The 22322-nt window shown below is 39.0% G+C and overlaps 3 protein-coding genes across 7 annotated transcripts; 1 reads left to right on the top strand and 2 right to left on the bottom strand.

Annotated features, from left to right (window-relative positions):
• Positions 1-1405: 1405 nt before the first annotated feature.
• Positions 1406-13030, top strand: LOC107225195 (collagen alpha-1(XI) chain-like). 2 transcript variants are annotated; one of them, XM_046730802.1, is made up of 17 exons: positions 1406-1711; positions 2065-2253; positions 2327-2634; positions 2706-3191; positions 3271-3975; positions 4822-5019; positions 5080-5547; positions 5666-5710; positions 6559-7017; positions 7168-7329; positions 7399-7560; positions 9273-9650; positions 9789-10058; positions 10123-10736; positions 10810-11006; positions 11156-11340; positions 11524-13030. In XM_046730802.1, the coding sequence occupies exons 1-17, from the start codon at positions 1588-1590 to the stop codon at positions 11881-11883; spliced, it is 5310 nt and encodes a 1769-aa protein (XP_046586758.1). In that variant the 5' UTR covers positions 1406-1587; the 3' UTR covers positions 11884-13030. The 2 variants fall into 2 exon arrangements, with proteins under 2 accessions (XP_046586758.1, XP_015521060.2); XM_015665574.2 differs by having other exon boundaries at positions 2050-2253.
• Positions 12715-18052, bottom strand: LOC107225202 (vacuolar protein sorting-associated protein 53 homolog). 3 transcript variants are annotated; one of them, XR_006902728.1, is made up of 13 exons: positions 17604-18052; positions 17002-17402; positions 16800-16920; positions 16515-16651; positions 15615-16400; positions 15293-15448; positions 15058-15183; positions 14890-14968; positions 14602-14750; positions 14359-14524; positions 14008-14154; positions 13693-13915; positions 12715-12999 (listed from the first exon to the last, which is right to left on the bottom strand). XR_006902728.1 is itself a non-coding variant. In XM_046730803.1 (13 exons), exons 1-13 carry the CDS (start codon positions 17688-17690, stop codon positions 12951-12953), a joined length of 2532 nt encoding a protein of 843 aa, XP_046586759.1. In that variant the 5' UTR covers positions 17691-18052; the 3' UTR covers positions 12715-12950. The 3 variants fall into 3 exon arrangements, 2 of the variants coding, with proteins under 2 accessions (XP_046586759.1, XP_046586760.1); XM_046730803.1 differs by having other exon boundaries at positions 13788-13915; XM_046730804.1 differs by lacking the exon at positions 17604-18052 and having other exon boundaries at positions 13788-13915; positions 17184-17321.
• Positions 18053-18185: 133 nt separating this feature from the next.
• Positions 18186-20771, bottom strand: LOC107225196 (glycosaminoglycan xylosylkinase). Of its 2 annotated transcripts, none has more exons than XM_046730805.1 (6): positions 20439-20771; positions 19941-20315; positions 19440-19740; positions 19095-19363; positions 18763-18989; positions 18186-18679 (listed from the first exon to the last, which is right to left on the bottom strand). In XM_046730805.1, the coding sequence occupies exons 2-6, from the start codon at positions 20313-20315 to the stop codon at positions 18451-18453; spliced, it is 1401 nt and encodes a 466-aa protein (XP_046586761.1). In that variant the 5' UTR covers positions 20439-20771; the 3' UTR covers positions 18186-18450. The 2 variants fall into 2 exon arrangements, with proteins under 2 accessions (XP_046586761.1, XP_015521061.1); XM_015665575.2 differs by having other exon boundaries at positions 20465-20771.
• Positions 20772-22322: the final 1551 nt, after the last annotated feature.

The raw sequence follows: 22322 nt of genomic DNA, 5'->3' as shown, positions 1-22322 counted from the left end.
AGTGAATATCAGAAAAAGTCGCCTATAGAAAGAAATCTGCGAAAGCGTTAAATTACCCGTCCGGAGGTCGTTAACGTATGGATTGTAAGTCAGTTTTTAATCGAATCAATTAGCGGAGGATCAATCGCGTGCGTTTATCAATTAGCTTATTTGCTATACATTGATACAAAGTTTATCATTCTGTACTCTACAGCTATGTATCTCATAACTTGATGTGGTCTCGACTTGTATATGACGAGATCAAACATTCTTGAGTTTTGTACGAAAACTTATTACTAATTGTATAAGACAGGTCCACGTGACAATATAGACTCTTCAATTCAATCGATAAGTTCTTCCATATTTCGTAACAAAATCACCTTGCTTCACTGGGTATAACTGTCCGAAATGACTGGATGTAAGCTAGAGATTCACAATTCTAGCTTCGCAACGCGAAGCTAGTGAAAGCAATCTAAGTCATAAGTTGATTTATTTTGATAAAGCAGAGTCGTTGTTCTGTAACAGCTGGAATGGGTTTTCATCAAACAATCAATTTAAATGTGACTATGTGTAATCATTGCGTGCCAGATTCAGGCTGCCAATTCTGGCGAACAAGTTATATCTGACAGTGAGAGATACCTTGAGTCGATGGGCGAAACTTTGGTTACTTTACAAGTAGAAGATTTATTTTAGAAAGAGCAAACTGGTAAATCTACCAAGATTTGATCGAAGATTTCAAAGTCAACCCTAAACTGAAATACTGCAAGGCATAAGAACTGACTCCAGGAACGTTACTTCAATCCTGGCCTTAATTTGAACTACTGTTTGTTCAGAAAATCAAGAGAAGGCTTCCGCAAATTTAAACTGGGATTAAGAACGAGTGGATTCAGATTGTGAACCAGGAAGGATAAACGTAGACGAATAACGTTTGGTACAAAATCATGATTCGCATGAAAATTTAAGTATGCAAAAGATTTGCAGAGAAGACCTACGGAAAATAATAATAAAATCGTTGATAGTATACTTTTAGGTACGAAAATCTATAAGATAAAAGAATACAAATTCCGCAAAATATAATAAACTATATGACGACATATAGTAGCAGTTTGGTGACTAAGAGACATGCAATTGATCTGTGGTTGTCGATAGATTGTATATGTAAGGAATGAAGTAATCTCACCCTATATATGGTGAGAAATCCATCTGTTATCTGAATCAGGAGCAGTAGATGCTGAATTGTAATTAAAGCCACGTGTGGAATGCGTCTAGAATCACCCAGAACTCATTGCCTAGCCATCGTCACGTCAATGGCGAAGACGTCGAGGGTCTCAATATGATGGCGGGTGGGGGAAGACGCCGTCGGAGTAGTCATCGAGCATTGAACGAAATCTAGGTCCTAGTTTCAGTAGAGGGTTTGTGACACGGAAATAAGCGTCGCGGACGTGCTCGGATTGCAGATTCGAAGTCGAGCCGAATTGAAGTTCGAATTCGAGCATTTGCAACGTAACGCAACGCCAGTTCTTCGCGCTAACCCGACACTCGTCGACAAGGAAGTCCTTTTTGGCGGTGTAGGACAATGATTTCAATATTGCTGAATTAGTTAGGAGCATGCGAGTCGACTACCTGTCGCAGCCATGGACGTCGCTGTTCTGCGTCCGGATAGCCATCTTTCTCTCCATCATGTGTCTCATCTCGAAACCGGTGGTAACCGGTATCACTCTTCAGGACATAGGTGAGTCCGTTCTTCCCCTATTCTGGTAACCACTTTTTCATGCTTGAATTCTTACGAACTTCCACCCTTCTTCTAAGAATCATTTTAAACGGTTAATTATACGAATTTTGAAAGATCCTGAAATTTAACGTGCTCGAAAGCTGTAAGTAATAAAGAGATACGGTTTACTATTGATCGTTACTAGTTTATACGACGTTCCTTCTTTGATATAACTGTGAAATATAAAAAAGCACATATTTCATGATACTTGAAGTGAGATAAGTGAGGCTGCAGTCGCACTTTTCACGCTTTGTATGTACAAAGTGACATCGAACAGATTGCTTTGTGACATTTGAAAGGGATTGGAACTCTAGACTTGATGGATGTCACCGGGATCCTGCAGGAACCTGCAGGAGTTAATGTATCCATGGGACGATGTGATTCGAGCAAGGGAGCATACGACATTTCAGCAGCGGAACTTCTAACAGTTGACACTGCGACACTATTTCCAAATGAATTTCCTCAAGATTTTTCAATTCTTGTAGTCACCAAGCAAAAACCAGGTGAATTTGAAAGGGTACGCATAACTTGTAAATTTCGTAATACTTTTTAACCGATTTCTCTTTAAATCGATAGGAAGCCGCGATGCCGCGATACTCACGATTTACAGTGACTTCGGCGACGAGCAACTCATGTTGTCTCTAGGAGACGATGTAACTCTTCGTTACGGTAATCTTAATGTCGAGAGTGTTTCATTTGGTGTAAATGTTTCGAATGGAGAATGGCATCGTCTTGGATTAAGTATCAAAGGGGACGCAGTCACTTTAATTGTTGATTGTAGCCTTCAGTTAACAAAAGAGTTACGTAGAAATCTTTCCATACCCATTAGTACATCTGGAATAATTATTGTTGGCCGACAATTGACAAACACGAATGTGTATACGGTAAGTACAAGCATTTTACCCTCACTAGGGCAAAGCTTTTCACAAACGATGAACGCATAGTAATTTTTCAGGGAGAGATCGAGCTTTTGAAGCTTGCTCCAAACCCAGATGCAGCCTATGAAATCTGTACAGTTTTTGCTCTAAATTGCGGCTACCAACATCGCCGACAACCAGCTCGAACAATTTCGCAGGACACTCATATTCCCGGTCGTATTTCTGGCTTCGCTAGTTCTTCGGACTATCAGTCTAGATTTCACGAAAGTTCATCTGTCGAAGAGTTTCCGACTTCTAATCAGCAGTTTAGCCAATCTAGCAACACTGACGGTAGCAGCTTTGAGATATACGGAGTCGATAGAGACCAAGAAAGTATGATGGAAAGGAGAGGATCAGCGGGAAGTTTCGTCCGACAAAATTCATCTGCATCTTATGATGGATCAATTGATCAGGAATACGAGGCGGAAAAAGACGAAGACGAGGACTACATTTACGCCCCCATAGGGCCTAACACAACCCTAGGCGAACCTCCAACTACAATATCACCGCCGAATGATACGTTCGTGAGTTACATCAAGGTTGCAAATACATTCTCCACTCTGTCTCCAAAAGGTATAACATTCCTTCTTTCAATCCAAGTAGACCGAAATTGAGGAATCGACAACAGAAGAATACGATACCAGCGAGAGTACCAATTCTGGTAGAACACCGCATTATTCACCGACCGAAAAATTCGATGTCTACGGTTACTACACCATCCCTGGGCCGCCGGGTCCCCGCGGTTATCCAGGGCCAGTTGGAGCACCTGGATTACCGGGGAAGAAGGGTGAACCTGGAAGAGACGGTCTCTTTGGGATGCAAGGTGCACCAGGACCTCCAGGACACGTTTTCATGATACCAATGAACCAACAAGGAAATGACAAGGGGCCAGATTCACAGCCTGAAGCCTTCCGGCAGATGTTGTCTCAGCATATGATGTCCATGCGTGGCACTGAAGGCCCGATGGGACTGACTGGTATTCCGGGGCCCGAGGGACCACCTGGTTCTCAAGGGCAAAAAGGTGAACCAGGATATATTGGGGAATCGGGACTGCGGGGCGAAAGAGGCTTGCCTGGATCCCCCGGGAGGGAAGGACGACGCGGGCGTCCTGGAAGAGACGGCGATAGAGGTCTTACTGGTCCCCCGGGAATGAGGGGAGAACAAGGTTTGCCAGGTCTACCTGGTCTCCCTGGAGATAAAGGTGAGAGAGGCTTTCAGGGCGGCAAGGGAGATCAAGGACTTCCAGGGCACGAAGGAATGCAGGGGGAGGATGGTGTACCAGGCCTGCCAGGTTTACCTGGAGAATTAGTGAGTTATACATTACTGTGATGAAAAATTTTTCCGAATGCTTGTACATGATACATACCAATTTTGGTCTGCTGGTTCGTATCAACTCCGTTTTTACGCTTCACATAATGATTTTTTTTATTCATGGAGAATTTCTCAGAATAGCTATATTAAAATAAATACTTTCATCAGTTTCAAAGGAGTAATCTAGTAAATAGGGGGGGGGGAAGTATAGTATAATCCTGATTTTATTCCTAAATTCTACGTTCTCTAACACCAAAGCTCACGGAAAAAATCAAGGCAACAAAAAAAAAACTTTTTATCGTTGAACTGTGCAGTATTTTTTGATAACCTTTAGATATAAAAGCAAATCGAATTTTTCAACAAAATTTTGTTTTTCAAGTTATGTGTGAAAATGTCGATAAAATAAGTAACTACAGCCTATTTAGGAAAACTACGCTTACTCCTAGGGTCGTTGACATAAAATCTTAATAAGACTATTACTAAGACTAAGAAAAACATTGTTCAACAGTTTAAATCAAAACTTCAGATATAGGTAGTTCTACTTCATTCAACCTGTAGTTTGCACCTATTTTCCATTTAAACAGAATCTTGAGCTAGATCTGTTGAATGTGACGTGGTGTCATATGAATGCCGTGTTATGTTACATTTAGGACTAATTTCATGAATATTAACACTCCGACAAAAAAAAACTTTCAGAAAAAATACAAACGCAGATCTACTTTACAAAGATTAGTGTAAGGCTTCGCTTAAGCCGGACAGAAGCCAAAAATCAGAAGTCAATTCAGAATCGTAAGTCCGGTTTCTCAGATTCAAGAAAAATTTGTTTTCGTGCTTGAAATCAAGGGTCCCAGAGGATTTATCGGTCCGCGTGGGTTTCCCGGACTCCCAGGGAACCCTGGGATTCCTGGTAGTGAAGGAGCACCTGGGACCAAAGGTAATACTGGCCCTGCTGGTCAACCTGGACCACCAGGTCAGTCTGGACCGATGGGGCCAGTAGGAGCTCCTGGTCCACAAGGAGTAATGGGGCCCACTGGTCTAGTGGTAAGTGTACTAAAAACCATGCCTCACGATTAAAAATAACGAGGTTCTTTTTTTGTGTAGGGTCCTCATGGAAAATCCGGAATGCCGGGACTACCGGGAGCAGATGGTCCCCCTGGCCATCCTGGAAATCCAGGGATGCCAGGTTCAAAGGGTGAGCAAGGTCCTCAAGGTCCGCAAGGACCAATCGGATTCCCAGGCAACCGCGGAGTAAAAGGTGACGAAGGCAAGAGAGGCGCAGTCGGGGATCGAGGTGACAAAGGAGAACGCGGTATGGAAGGCGAAAAGGGAGACTTGGGTACGAAAGGTGAACCAGGGCAGTCTGGACCTCAAGGTATACCTGGCCTCGAGGGTCTGGAAGGTCCTAAAGGGTTTGAAGGACCACGAGGCGAAACAGGACAACCTGGACTTCCTGGGGAAAAGGGAAAAATTGGAATACCCGGATTCGCTGGTTATCCTGGTAATGCTGGAGAGAAGGGAGACAAAGGGCAGGCGGGTAGGTCTGGACCAGCTGGAGATAAGGGTGAAAGGGTGAGTTGGTTAAGAGTCTAAAATGTGTTTCGAGTAAATCAAAAATCATCTCCAACACTGCTAGTTGCCTTTCGTTACGAAGATCTGATTTCAATGGTATAAATTCCTTTTGACACAGGGTAACACCGGAATGTCAGGCGAGCGTGGCGAAATGGGCCCAAGAGTAAGTTGATACTATTTACGGTATTCCTCATCAAATTCCGAAATTTCAGTTAGAGTTTTATCAAAATATTTTGTACTGATAAAAACATTTTTTATCGCAGGAATACCAAGTTTTATTCAATAAAGTGTGTTTATAAAAATTTATATATTTTACATTTTACTCCATTATTTTGAATTTTACTCCCCAAAACGCAATAAAAAAAAAAAATTAAACCATGTCGCGTATGTACAATGACAGAAGAATGTAACTTTTAAATAACTTCAACCTAATGCTTTTTTCCAGAAACTCATTTCAGTGCTAAAAAAAATCGCCACACACATATTAGGAGTGTCCCCATGTTTCAAAAACTGAAATTTGGGTTCAAATCACATTCAATGATAAATCGAATATACGTAAAACGGTGAGGGAATGATTTTATTTTGTGATACATTTTTTAAAATTGATAATCCGTTTTATGTATTTGTCGTGGTGCAATAAAAACTTTGACATGCAATTTCGAATTCTATCCTCAATTCACACACTCAACAACAAACAGTCAATTTCGAATATTTAATCATTAAGAATATTGAATTTTTTTATTATTGTTCTCGGACTAACGGTTTAATTTAGTGAAGGTTTGGAGTAATAAATTGACCAAATTTTTTTCTGTGCTGATATCTCGGTATTTGTTTTTGACAATCTTAGTAACTTGCATATAAATAAAAATGTTATATCAAAGTCGCACTCAAGTTCCGACTTAAATTTCGGAATTTGATGAGAAATATATATAAATGTATTCGATACACAATTTTATTGACTTCAATTCCTCATATATTGTGATACGACCTATTTGTGATGTAACCAACAAGGGATTCCGTGGTGCTCGCGGTCGGCGGGGATCTGAGGGATTACCTGGTCCCAAAGGGGATACCGGTCAACCAGGACCACCGGGACTCCAGGGAGAAGCTGGTCCTCCAGGTATGGAAGGACCCCGTGGATTCATTGGACTTCCGGGTCAACAAGGCCTTAATGGCAAGGTTGGGATTCCTGGGGCACCTGGAGAACGTGGGTCTGCTGGAAAATCTGGGCCACCGGGACCGCCTGGTGTCCCCGGTGTAGTTGGGCCACCTGGCCCTTCTGGAGAACCTGGACCACCTGGAGAGCCTGGAACTCCTGGAAGTCCAGGCTTGCCAGGAGAGCCCGGAATGCCCGGCGAACAAGGCAAAGAAGGCCCGCCTGGACCGATGGGACCTACAGGGAAAGAAGGATCTCCAGGTCAAAGTGGACTACCTGGTTTTCCCGGAGAAAGGGGAATGAATGGCTTACCGGTGAGTATATTTCAATAAATGTGGATAAATTCACGTTTTACGACTCGTAGAATATTCTCGGAATACCGTAGTTCGGAAGTAAATATGATCGCTAAATGAATTAGAACCTTACATTTTTTGTAATGAATCTTGGTATGAAATTGTTAACAGGGTATAGCAGGCTTGAAAGGTGAAATGGGACCTCTCGGACCACCTGGTACAACTGGTGATAAAGGTGCACAAGGTGAGCCTGGCAAAGATGGCCCACCTGGCTCAGAAGGGCGGCAAGGTCCGAAAGGTCCGCCTGGAGCAGTTGGCCTCAAGGGTGAAATGGTAAGTTTAGAGACTAGTAATCATCAGTTGAAAAGGAACAGATTTGGTTATGACGATTTAATTGTTTAGGGCGAACCTGGTTTACCAGGGCCAACCGGTCGAGATGGTTTACCGGGTTTGCGAGGTCTGCCTGGCCCTCCAGGACCGGTTGGAGTTCCTGGTGAGGACGGAGATAAAGGAGATATTGGGCCTCCTGGTGAAAAAGGGTTCAAAGGTTCTCAAGGAGAAAGTGTGAGTCCATAAAATGTACTAAATCGTTTGTATAAGTGTAGGAAATCGTAATAGTCTAGTTTGAGCAACTACCGAATCAGTATCTCTAAATTTTCTACAATCAATTATATATTAATTTCAACTAGGAATGCTCTTCGAATGGCCCCGCAGAAATTTGGGCGACATATTTTTTTTAGATTGCTAAAGATTTAAATGTATTATAGTAGCCAACAGGACTCAGGACCAGTGTTATGCACGACTGATTACTTTGTGCAACTAATTACATCGAAATTACTAATTACACTGGTAATTTGTAATCAAGAGAAAATAACATACTAATTACATTTTAAATTTATAATTAAAAAAATGTCTGTGACAAATTACGAATGTAATTGGTATCGATTTTGCTTCTAATTATAAATTACAAATGTAATTAGTATCGCTTTTTCTCCTAGTTACAAATCCCAAGAGTTTTTTTTTTTTTTTAATTAAAACATGAAAATGTAATTAGAATCGATTTTTCTTCTTCACAAACTACGGATGTACTTGGAACTTTTTTTTTTATTACAACGCAAAAATAAGTAATACGCATCGAATTTTGGTGTAATTACATTTTCCGAATGTAATTGTTGATATCATTTTTTGAAATAATTACAATCAGAATCATAGGGTCAGGGACATAGGTGTCATAGGGTGATATATGAGTGACTGTGTGGTTGATTATGAGTCAACAAATATAGATCACTTAAGGTATTCAGGTAACTCGAAGTATTCTCATTCCAAGGAAATATGTATAATTTCAAGTATTCATTGGGTTATATGTGGATGAGTATGAAGAATTCCGATATATTTTTGGATCATCGCAATGACTTTCATGCTGAAATAAAATTAATTGTACTAAATATTGTTTTAAAAATATGGTAGAAATGTAATTAAATTACACAAACGTAATACCAAACGCTCAAAGTAATTGAATGGATTTGAATTACAACTACTTACATAATAATTAAATGGACTTTTATTGCAAATGCTCAAAGTATAGGTATGTATCGTATATCTATAGATCAAAAGGATTTTAATTACAAAGTCATGGATAGATGCATGATGAAATTAATTGTGATTTTTTTGTAGAGGCCAATTTGCAACTTTCAACTTACAGTTTGTTTCACACTTTCGCATAAACTCTTTGTTGGTCTTCACAAAATTTCACAATGCCAATCATCCTGTAATGTAATTCGCAGAAAATTAAAGCCTGATACTAAATTACGCAAACACAGCTTTTCCAAAAAGCTCTAAGCTCAATAAATTTCGAGTACTCGAATCCATTTTTACATGGAATGACCCGTAAGTACTCTAAATCATTGATATTCGGTTAGAATCGAATTGAAGCGAATTACATTTATAATTTGTAATTAGAAGAAAAGTCGATACTAATTACATTCGTAACTTGTAATTGAAATTTTTCTAATTACAAATTGTAATTTTAATTAGTAATTTTTATTCTTCTAATTGCAAAATAAAATTATAATTATTAATTTTCTTTATTTTACATTTTTAATTTGTAACTAGAATATAATTAATTAAAAAAACGCCCGTCCACGGTGGGCTAACAACAACCAAAAAAAGAAAATATGTATGTAACCTAACTCCGCGTTGAAACGTTGAGTTCTAATTTTACATGTAGTTTGTAGATTGAATGCAACTAAGCGACTAATTATAGTTCCTTGAACTAGGGCCCAGCAGGTCCGCCTGGTATACAAGGAATGAGAGGCGAGCCTGGACCGACGGGACCATCCGGCGAAAAAGGACCTCCAGGAGAAATCGGAAGGCAAGGAAGTAAAGGAGAAGAAGGTCCTATGGGCGTTCCTGGTCCAGCAGGGCCAATAGGGTTGCAGGGTTTACCTGGACCTACAGGTATAAAAGGAGATATAGGAGACGATGGGCCCACAGGTCCAGTAGGTCCAGCTGGAACTCCTGGAGAACAAGGGTCAAGGGGGCCAAAGGGAATAGAGGGTGTTCAAGGACCTCCTGGTTTTGAGGGTCGACAAGGCGACAAGGGAGATGCAGGGACTCCTGGACTTCCAGGCCCCCCTGGTATTGAGGGAAAACCGGTAATATATTATACGAATATTACTGACTCATGTTGCGACTATGTACAACTAAAAGTTTCAATCAACAGCGGAAAAACTTGCATTCAAACGGTGGAGCAAAAGTTATAAGCTTATAAAATATCAAAAAACATTTCATAGGGTGAGCGAGGCGCAGTAGGCCCGAAGGGTGAAGAAGGTAAGGCTGGCCCAGTTGGATCACCAGGAGGACCTGGAATCAACGGGCCTGAGGGTCCGAAAGGGCACGCGGGTGCACCAGGATTTCCAGGACCACAAGGCGAGCCTGGCATAATGGGGCCAAAAGGAGAGCCTGGTAAAGACGGAGACGAAGGTCGGCCTGGAGAAGCTGGAGCAACAGGTGAAATGGGATCACCCGGAAAAGAGGGAGAACCAGGACCACCAGGAAAACCGGTAAGGTTTAATTTTTGCCAATTGATTGGAAATGACTTGTCATGGTCATTTTCGTCGTCTGAAGGGTCCCGAAGGGCCAGCGGGAATGCAAGGCAACACAGGATTGCCAGGTGAAAAAGGAGATCTCGGACCACCAGGAGCCCCTGGTTTACAAGGACGGATTGGACCACAAGGTGAGCCAGGGCCACAAGGGTCATCTGGACCTAGAGGACTACCAGGTGCAGCCGGGGAAAATGGGCCGCCAGGTTTGTCGGGAGCAGTTGGTCAGCCTGGTAAAATAGGAGCGTCCGGCCCCAGGGGACCAAAAGGCGACCGTGGACGCCGAGGGCCGAAAGGCCACCGTGGTGAACTCGGGCACATTGGAATTAAGGGAGACCAAGGCGAAAAGGGAGAAAGAGGTCCGAAAGGGCCAGTTGGACCGGAGGGTGCAAAGGGCGCTGTAGGTCCACAAGGTTTGATGGGACCAAAAGGCAACGATGGTCCCCAAGGTTTGCCTGGCTTGGAAGGTCCAGCTGGATTAAAAGGCATCATGGGTGGGGAAGGCACGAAAGGAGATGCAGGTCCGCCAGGTCCCCCAGGACCACCCGGACCCCCAGCAGAACAACTAATGATTCCACCGGAGCTGTTTTTACAGAGGGATGAATTTTCGGGTAGAAAGCAACGAGACGTCGAACCAAAGTTAGTATCAATCATTTTTTCTGACAACTTTTGGCAATCCAGCTTTTTTCTCAATGTGTGTTTTTCGATGTAGGAATGACAAGGATGACGTCCAGGATAACATAAAGAATCACAGCGAGGAAGAATTGGGGCCAAAATTCATCGATATGTACAGTTCGATATACACTATGCGGCAAGAATTAGATCGCATACGTAAACCAATGGGTACCAGGGAAAATCCAGTGAGGACATGCAAGGATCTGTTTTATGGACATCCTCAATTTTCAGATGGTACAGTTTGCATTAGATAAAATAATTGGCATTCATCGGTTGCGACATTGCTGTCGATAGATAAAATTTTGTGACAAGATGTAAATAAGTTTGGAAAGTCAACGAAGCTAAGATAGCCATTGTCATTCAAAAGCACTCTTGATACTCAGGTTGGTACTGGATTGATCCAAATATTGGAATGCCGGATGATGCGGTATACGTTTATTGCAATATATCAGCTTCAGGCGAAACTTGTGTGTTTCCCGACATGCACAGCAGTCAAATGCCGAACATTCCGTGGAGAAAGGAAAACGAACACGGCGACTGGTACTCGAATCTTCGCGGAGGTTTCAGAGTAAGATATTCGTACTAATATCACTGTATTACAAATAATACGGTACGCGTCTCGACACTCCGAGAACATAACGAGTAGTGACGCAGTCTCAAAAATTGTTCGCTGCTAGATTCAAAGGAAGTAAACCAGCATTGAATCAACAAATTATGTCAAATACTCATCACTTTTTATCACCTTCCACAGATAACATACGAGAGCATTGGTGTCGTCCAGATGAATTTTCTACGACTACTGAGCCAAGAAGCATATCAGAATTTCACCTACACATGCATAAACAGCGCTGGATGGTACAGCGTACCTGGATATAATCACGACTTAGCTCTGAAACTTCTTGGTGAAAATGAGGATAAGTTCTCCTACGGTGGAACACGACCTAGCGTAATAGTTGACGGATGTAAAACTCGCAAGAGTAAAAGTGAAACAGTGTTTGTAGTAGCAACTAAAAAACTAAAACAACTTCCGCTAATTGATTTTTATCCAATTGATTACGGTTTACCTCATCAAGCCTTTGGTTTTTCGGTAGGCCCCGTATGTTTCAAATAACCATGAATATTATCAAATCATACTAGGTATGTACTCACATATTACTAGAAAATGCCTAAACTAAAGTAGCTGCATATCACCGATAAATGAATTACTAACTAAACAGGGTATTCCAATTAATGTGTATTAGGCATAATCTGCATGCTTTACTTCTGTTGTAAGCTTTTCATACAAATATCACCAAATCAGTACTCAAAACCTCAGTGAATGGATTAGCATTAAGTGATCCATATAAAATATAGATTTACTTCGGGATCATTAGCATGAACCTTTACAGGAAGGTGAATGTGTAGATAAAACTATCATAATTGTTTACTGAGCACTTAAGGTCATACAAATTCTTCCCGGATCCAGCGATATATAGCATTAATCTAATTATTGTGTTCTATACAGTTAGTACTTTCATCTACAGATTAAATGTCGTATAAGATATATCTACTTAAGATAAACTCACTCATTTCCATTGAGACAATTCATACAACGTGCACTTTATCTTAAGCAACAATTTGGTAATTGTATTTTTCCGTTAGGCTAATCTCTATCCAATTAAATCGTGAAATCATCTTTATGGGTTGATGAAGATTCCTAAGATGAGCATTGTAATGGATTGATGTTCATTTTTACAAGTATGCCCGGCGTGTTTAATCCCGAATCTCCTAAGCATTGAACTCACTGAAAGGGAGAAAGATTTGACATGTTGGGCTACCATGTACTCAAGTGATGAGATTTTATGTACATAAGAGTGAATAACTGATATTTAATGGTTTGTATGTACAGTGATTAAAATAGATATACTTAAGTTATAAGAGGTGCAAATTAATGTAAGAATTCTAAATGATAGTAATATTCTTTATTATACGCATGTAGTTTACTTTGTAGTTTGTCTATGCTACTATATACGCTCAGCTGTATCAGTACATGCGATATTTATACATAATTGTACAGTACAGGTCTTATGAATATAATATAATTTATAGTGACGTGTTCAGCAACCGAAGTAAATATTGTAATCTTGTTACCCGGAATTCTCTCCCTGTGTATCCAGCACACCAAATGCTTTGTTTTCATTAGTGTTTCAGTTTTCTATCGGTATTGGGAACTGACATGTATCTGGAGCTACAAAAACATGGCTGACTATTGTGTGCAACGAAAAAATCATTAGTTTATTTACAATCAATGCTCATTTTTTTAATTGCCATAGTATGTTTGAAAATTTTCATTTGCCATTTTATTCTATTTAAATGAAATTCACGCTTTAATAGTTTATTCAGGTGCACACTAAAACTGGGTTTGTTTTTTAGCCACCAGGTGTCATAACCAAAGTAGTCAGTTCTTAAGGTTCTCAATTACAATGATTGAAAGCCTTTTGTTAACCCATTAATGCCTCGCGTGCCATATTTGAGACGTTGGGAAGATTGCTATTGTTAGGAATATGTTCATCAATTCCAATCAAAAAGTTCTTGAAAAATTGGACAAGCGTTTTGACATTATGTACAAGGTTTAAAAACGAGAAATTCACTAAAAATTGATCCACTTAGCTACAAAAACTGAAAATTCGATTTTCTCAAAACTGACATCTTTCATATATGTTATCCAGAAAATTGTTTTAAATACACTATGAAAGAGCGTTTCGACTACGTTTGTTATGTATCGTATTTATTAACAGAAAAAAATTCAAGTGACACATAATGCATAGATAAAAATATGATTAAAAACGCAAAAAAAAATTCTTTCGAAGACCTTCAACTTTTTTTTTGTATAAAAATGTCTTATCACAATTTGATTAGACGTGTACATGTAAATACTTACATTTTCCAGCCTCTCACCCGGTGTAAAAAACTATTTTTAAATGACGACCAAAAAGTCCAATCATTCACATCCTTTTCTTTATCAATTTTTCTAACCTTTTAATACGTCCAGCCTCATGCTCTGGACTATCTTGAGCAATGATCGTGGTATCTCCTAACAACAAGCTGCTTCCACTCTGCCTAAATTGGTCCACTAATTGCATTTGTTCTGTTCGTCGTAATCCCTGAGAAAGAAACGATTAGTTACTGTAATTTCTATAAATCGCCGACCCTGTTCCAAAACGCTGCGGGTCCCAAAAACTATTGAATCAATTACCTTCATATCAAGTATTTTCTGAAATTCTGCGGTTGGTAAATCAGGAAGCAGTTTCCTGCACTGGTCCGCAAAAGCACTCGGAGATTCTGCAGGAGACATTACCACCTTCAATATCATCTCAGCTTTGGTCATACCCTTGACAACTACCTGCAACCAATAAAATTAAAAATGTCAGCAAATGAGTAATTCTGCTGTCAAGATTGTTGAATTCGTTTTTATGAAATGGCTGCAGAAATAAATTTTTCTCATCAAATGAGGTGTACAAAGATTACTTAAAAAAATCACGAACCTCTCAAATATTCATGAAAAAATACGAAAAATCACAGCTCTAGTAATGTTGAATTCACATACCTTTGTATATGTTGCGGGTGCTTTTCTTTGTATTTGACACCCAGTTGATGGTAAATCGAGTAGTGCTGTCTTGAGCATGTGAACATCTAGTAACAACTGTTCTGCCCCAACTGTGTTCAAAGGCTTACATTTATACAGCTGCTGCACTACTTTTGGAATGAATGAACTGGAAAGAAATAATCACGTTGAATAACGCAACTTAAAAAAAAAGAGAGATAGAGAAGAACATAATGAATAGGTCACCTTGCGAATTTAACACAAAGTTGTGTAAAATATTTTCTACAAGATGATAATCTTTCTCGAATAGAAGGAATATTCTGCCTAAGATGTGAAATGATAGTACTGACATATGCACTTTGGTCTCCCACACTTTCAATGTGTATCCATTGTACCTGTAACAAAAATAATTATTCTGTCTTATTGTACTAATACCAGTATCAGAAATCTATTACGATCAGGAACTGTTCAAAATTGTTATAAAATAACATGTGATGAAGTTACATCCGCAAATGTAGCTTTGAAAATATTCACCTTGCTCATTGCAGTCAATGCGGATTCACAAGCAGACTCCAGATCTTGTACTAACAGCTGAATACAGTTGGATATAACACTTGAAAACAGAAGTACCAATTTTGTTGTATGTCAAATGGTCAAAAGTAATAGAGGTATTATGAATTTTTGCATTAAACGTAAATATACCTGTGAAATATATCTTGTTCCTGTGATAAATTAATCTTCTCGGAAAACTGTGCGTCTGTCTTTTCTCTTAGCTTTTCTTCTAGTTGTTGGGTTGTCTCAAGACAATATTCCGCTGTTGTCAGGATACTGATGGGATAGATGTGCTATATTTATTTGAACAAGCACTTGTGCTTGAACTTACAAAAGCAACAAATATGCAGATACTGTTAATTGATAATAAAGATTTTAACTTTACCAGCAAATCCGAGATTGTTCCTCCTTATTAAATCTAGTAGATTCACCTTCTTTGAGAAAGCTTTGAAAATTCTGTATAAGACCGGCCGTTGACAGGTCTCGAAGATCACGTGTTATGTTACTCATACTGGTCCCAATACTAGCGCCACCGCCAATTCTATAAAAGACATACATGCCATTTCTTAATAGAAAGAAAGCATGCTTAAAAACAAATGTTTTTCCGCGGATTTTCTGTTTAGAAAAACTTTTAACAAATACACATTACAATTAGTTGATATCCTTCTAAATTTTCAAGTTTCTCAAAGATCATTTTTGTCACTCACTTTGGTAAATTATTCTGCAACAGTTTCAATGCATATTCTCGAAGATACTTTTGGAAAGTGGAAGTCAGATTAAGCATGATAAAGCCTGTACTAAGTTGCGTACATTGTATCATGCATTTTTTGTAAAACACAAAAAGATCTGCACATGAAGATAAGACACTACTCGGCCCCTCAACACCATCAAGCTCTTTTGCTCCAGGAGGTTGCAGTTTACAATCATTTAAAAATTTGTCCATCAAGTCTGCCAAATTTCTATCCAGACTCTCTATATAAATATTTAGGTATGGTTCAAAACACTTTCCAATTAAACGAGTGAAGAGAGATGTGTTAGACTTTTCTGGCTCCCCTTGCTCGGTATACCCTTCCTCGAAGGGGTTTTTAACCTCTTCATTTTCTTCGAAAGGATTCCTAGGTTTTTTTTCAAAAAGTGCATCAGAATTTTCTAGCGTAAGTCCGGCAAACCTTTTGGCTAATAAATTCTCAAAACTTGTAGTCCTCTGTATCGCGTAAAGAAGAAGTTTAACATCAATTTCGTGTCGCCTTCGCTCCATAAGTTTGCTCAAGTCTTCTCGTGTCATATGACAGAACTGCACAGCGATCCTTTCAGAGACTTCCCAGTTTTGGGGAAATATTGAACCAAACTTGCTCTCAAATTCTAATAAGTGTTTTTTAATCCAAGCATATCGTCTGTCAATTTTATCCAACCAAGCTGAATCTTGATTCTCATCGAACAAGTGAGAGTACTCTTGTAATTGCATGGCAATAAACCAGCTCAGCAGATCTTTCCTTAGCAAATTTAACATAATTAATACCAAACTCCTAATGACTTCCAGAATAATCATTCCATTATCATGGAAGTGATAAAAACAACTGAATAATAATCAATAAAATTTGGCTTACTTTACTCTAGGATCTAAGACTGACATAACAAGACAACCTTCGCTTAATTGAGCAAAGTGTTTGGGATTCTGGCCAGAAAATGCTTCTCGAAAATCAGCAGTTATTTGTTCAGCCAATTCGACTTGAATTTGTTTCACCTACATTTGTAAAGTAAATTATATCAATTAATTCTGATCTAAATTATAACCAAAATATAATCTTTACTAATCAACTATGAATTAACGGTCTAAAAAGAGTAAAATATTGGAACCAATAAACATGGTTGATGCAAAAATTGATTCTTACCTGATCAGAAAGCTGTTTAATTTGAGGAATATCCATGTAATTACTAAAATGTTGCATAACTTCCATAATCGCTTGAAGAGGCATCACTATTTCCCCATATTGTTTTTTCTGTGTTAGAGCTCTAAAAATATCATACATTTCATTCTAATATAGTCTTAGGACCTGGGACAAATCATGTGTATGAAAATAAAATTCTACATACTTCAAACTATCTACACCTCCGACCAACATGTGTAAATGATTCAAAGCAGTGATAGATGATGTTAAATTCCGTTTAGCAAAGTCCAGTTGTTTTATATCTCGAGTAATTTCCTTAACAGTTTCTTCAGATTGCTCTGCCTTATCCTTTATGTCCTTAATATGAATGAATAACTGTCTGATTACTTTATGAGCATCTTCCAATGCAACACGGCCATCCTGCCCGACATTAGTTTGCCCTCTGACAACTGATCGGATTTCCTGATCGATGGAGCAAATTTTATATTCCATTTTACTTATCACATCGTCTATGTTGGATAATGATTGTTCGGTGGGAAACAAGGAATTTATGTAATCCACAGCATTGAAGTTTGGTTGATCTAAGGGATCGGTACTTGGTAAAACCTGAAAGACAATTTATAAGTGAAGATAACTCCACCTCACTTCGGCACGTATTGTATTCATTTTCATGACATTGATTGTTGACAGTTGCATAAGTGGAGTCGGAAAGAAAGAGAAAAATCAAACTCAGAGAATAAAGCATATTATTCACGTGTTCGGCACCAGTGCCATTCGTTGTCATGAAAATTTAACCTAAAACCTAACCTGTTCGATAACGGTTTGAACATCGGAAGGAAATGTGTACGTTGTGGATTGTAATTCTTCAAACTCATCGTCTTGTCGAGTCCCCATTTTCCTTTTATTTTTTTCAAATCGTCACACAGGGTAAACAATTTTCTCGCCTTTTATTAAAATGAATTATTAAGTGGTAGCATCTGTCAAACGGCAATAATAAGTCACCAACTTCTGGAATTACAGGGCGCAGCCATAACTATGCCTGACTAGCGTCATTGAGTAGCAAGGTGCCGTTAAGTTACGTTAAGTCTGGCCCGTACGACCAAATGGACGAAACGTTCGATTATGTCTTTTGAAACAGTCCTGGTTGCAGCTTCTCGACCAATCACAATTGTCATTTGGAAAGAAAGCGTTATGATAACCGTCAGCTAACTGTGGCAACGTTCAAGGTCGAAGCTCATTCGATCCATTAGCAATAAACCATAGGCATAATGCGGAAGCATTCCGTACGTTACAGTGTACGAAAATTCTTATTTCCGATTCCTAGATGATATTCAAACAATCTCGAATACCGTGTATCTTACTTAATTTCAATTAGACATGTGCGAGTTATTCAGAAAACACGATGTTTATTCATAAACTTACAAGTATATACCACATGTTCGTAGGATGTAGCATACTAAGCATTCTAAGACTGTATTTTGACAATAAAAACACTCACAGTAAAATATCCTTCGAATTCGTAATCGAAAACTGTGTATAATTCGCTAAAAATGTCGAATTCGATTGTAAAAGCTATTCTACGACATTTTTTTCCATTATGTTTGGAAGTTTTCGTTTCAAGTTAGATTTTCTTGTCTTTGAACTAATTGTCAAACTACCTGTGGTCCAAGATTACACTTGACGGATACTTATTTTGCTTCAGACAATGTTCCACTGTTGCAAATACGGCTAAGAGTCTTCTATCCATAGCATTCAAGTGAGCATCTGTGATCAGAAGAGAAACACTAGCTAATCTTGCTTCATGCTCCAAAAGTTGTCTCAAGGATTTACTCAAAGCACCACCACTCAGTAGTTTTAGTCGATTCCACGTTGTATTATGAATACTGTAATGCCAATAATTGAATTTTAATCCTCAATATTGGTAGAACTTGATGAAAGGTATGAAATTATTATGCAGATTACTTACAGGCAGCACTGATACAGAGGTGCCAATATATCAAAATGATCGACATCTGGATCCCCCAAACTTTTTCCATTATCAATAAGCAGAACTGCCGGATTATGAATGTTAGCTTCAACAAGCTCATAGTGGTGACGATCGCCATTATCCATGAGAAAATCAAAAATTGCCGTATCCACTAAATCTAGCAGTCTGCTAGAAGTTTTAACTGAATAGGTTTTTGTCCCCTTGACCTGAACACGGAAATTGAAAAGATTTGTTGATGACGCAAAATCTTCCACGGATGCTTTTTGAAAGAAATAGTGAAACACAAACAACACTCCCAGAGAATAACTAACCTTATCACAATAGTTGTCATCCATCTCCCATGCAGCAGCCTTATTTTTTTTGTAAGTTCGTTGCCAAGGATTCCGATGTTTGGAGAGTTGGAAGTCATTTGGCAACCATAGAATCAGCACACCTTCTAACAAATCATCTATGCCACAGATCGGATCTTCAGGTGAGCAGTAATGACATATTCCATAGAAACAAATATTGTTCCCTTCCTGGTACATGGTATTGAGTAACTCGGTTGATGCCTGTTTTCTGATCTCCTCACTAAGTTTCACTGGATAAATAGAATAACAAAGATGCAACTGCACCTTTCAATCTTTTGAAAAGTGCAGGAAATAAAATTCACTTACATTTTCGTATGACACAAATAGGCACCCGTCTGAAAGACAATAGAGAAGACAAGTGAAAAGCAACAACTTCCGCGTTGTGCCTATCCTTTCCGTGATATACTGGCCCTTTGATCAGAGTATCTCTATTATACCACATTGGCTTGAACAATGCTTTGACACCATGATTTAGAGTAAGCATCAGTTTTAGTTGAGTTCCCAGTAATGCATTTTCTGCCTTTGTGATTTTGGATGTTCTTAGAGCATGTAAAATGGTCCCAAGTTCAGGGGCTGTAGGTGGAATTAGGTGATCGGCGTCTGGCCACTACAAAATTATAAGTTATATGCAATGGTCGGCGAAAGAATATTTTATGTATATCTTTAGCCAGCTATTGCTTGCATCAAAAGATTTTAGACATTCAATTATTCACTTGTGTACCAGAAGAGTTTCATGGTATTTAAACGTCAGCTGTACAATCTGAATAATTAAATACACACATAGCAGCTCGCAAGCAAAATACTAACATTACGTTGAGGTATAACCCAAATGTCCTCCTGTACGTTTGGCACTATCTTCAGCTCTGCTAATAATCGATCCAAAAGTAAAGTATGGTTGGCATTTGGCTTGAAGTACTTGGACGGCAGCGTTCTCATTTGTAGTTTGATTCTCTTTTCTGCATTAATCGACGAGGTACGTACATTCGAACCCTTGTTAATTTTCATTTTTGTAACAACAGCGCCCTGTTCTTGTATTTTGTTGATGTCAGAATTTTCTGGATATTTAGTGTTACGCTTATGTGGAGAGTCTTCAATTATCATTCGTACAAAGTATATGTTTACTGTCAAAACAAGCACCAAAAGCCCACCGAGAGCAATGAGAGCACAGCGTCGACCAATCATCTGTAGGTAAAAAAAAATATTTCAAAGCTATAGGGATTTGTTGTAGATTATAACCTCAAAAAGTTTCATGGTAATCAAAATCAAATAAAGACATTTCTACAGAATGCAAAGTAATAGTATTACCTTATAATAATTGACCACAACTTTACCTTGATCTAAAAAAGCGCGTTGGCTTCATCATTCAAGAGTTCAACTTAACAAACCCATAATATCTACAAGGTTTTCGGCGGCACTTAGGTGCCGCCATTCTTTTAATATGGAAGTATTAACTAATGTATTGCAACCCATTCAAAGAGATTCAAATCCGCATTGTTTCTGTCTTGTTTCCTTCTTGTTCTTTCTTCGGCTTTTAAATTGTTACGACATTATCCTAAGAACCCGTTTAAAAGATGAAGCATACGGGTTTCGGCCTTCGGCCATGTGACCAGTGCCATGTGAGCCATATCTATTATTTAAGGATTTTACCCAATTCAACTGGATTTTCACGTGCAGTAAACAACTGGATGCAGCATGCTCTGATTGGTCAATTCGCAAAATCACCAAGTATGAGACGTCACCAAATGGTTATGCATAATCACCAAATGGTGACTTTGGTGAATTAACCAATCAGAGCAGACTGCATTCAGCTGTATGCTGTATGTAAGAGGCCGTGTTCGTAAATTGACTGACAGTACTGAAAATACCCTAGGACAGAGTCAGAGCTATTCACGAACTTAGAAGCGCAAAAGAGATGAAAGATTGCTGACAGTACTGTCAGTTACTTCGAACACGGCCAAAACCTAGCCTTTAAGATGCAATTTTCACGTGTAGCAAACAGCTGCATGTAGCAACAACAAAATGCTCTCATTGGCTGCTTGCTACGTACGCGACGGGAAGGCTTCTGTTATGTGCAGCAAAACCAACTGCTGTAGAAGGTAGGTTCATTTCTACTTTGAACAGCAATTTTCATATATGTATGTATATACAATACATAAGATACTGATGAAAACACCAGAATCATCGACCGATCAGACTATTTTCGCTGCTGCTATGCATCCAGATGTTTGCTGTGAGTGAGAAATCAGCTATAGACTGCGTTCCATACATTCGATAATTGGAAAAGCAGCTGAATCAGTCAGTGCGGTCAGTACCTACTACAGTGAAACTTCTCAATAGCGGACAACGTCAGGACCGGAAGTCTTGTCCGCTATATAGGCAAGTGTCGGTCATTAGGAAGTATTTTTTTCATTATAAATTCTTGCCAGGAATTTCTAACTTGTCTGTTATAAAGAGATGTCGATTAGAGAAGTTTTGCTGTATAGATGGTGACTTAGTTTATTAATGTATAACAATAATAATAATAATAGGTAACGTACAGTGACCTTCTGATGGAATATTACCTAACGCTTATTTCCACCGTAATCTAGAATCCGATTGGTAGATTCCCGGATAATTACCAAATTGCAAGTGGACTTACCTTGGAACATTTACTACTGCAGGTAGCTACCCCTACCCATAGACTTATAAAGATAGACTGAGCGCTCCTATAAGAGGCACTGAAGCTTACATATAAATGCCCCTACCGTTGACTGAAGATATATAGCCTTATAGGACTTTTCGTAGTCGAAAATGTCCTATATTGGAGGCGCAACTCAATTCGATAAGCGGTCGGGACATAAAAACGACGAAAACTCATGTTACTATCGCTCATCGTGCGTGCCCAGATAGTGCAGAGTCGAATATTATTATGCCTACGGAATGACGAACGGGAACAGACTGAAATATTCACACATGGTAATACCGTATGGACGCCGTGCACTTTTCAAGTACGCAAATCCCTTTGGGCCAAATTCAACAATGCTAATCTAACTCGATCGGATCAACAAAAACTATTATCTGAAAATGTAATTAGTGACATATGTCGATACAGACAAAAATATACTTAGCTTAGATAAGTAAAGAATATAATGAACGGTAAAAGAGACAAATCAATTAGTTGAAACAGACAGAAGATTTGATTAGCTAAAA

The sequence above is a fragment of the Neodiprion lecontei genome, chromosome 2 (genome assembly GCF_021901455.1).
Source record: "Neodiprion lecontei isolate iyNeoLeco1 chromosome 2, iyNeoLeco1.1, whole genome shotgun sequence".
NCBI lineage: Eukaryota > Metazoa > Arthropoda > Insecta > Hymenoptera > Diprionidae > Neodiprion > Neodiprion lecontei.
Note: the sequence above shows the minus strand (reverse complement) of the source record. Positions and strands in the feature narration are given on the sequence as shown.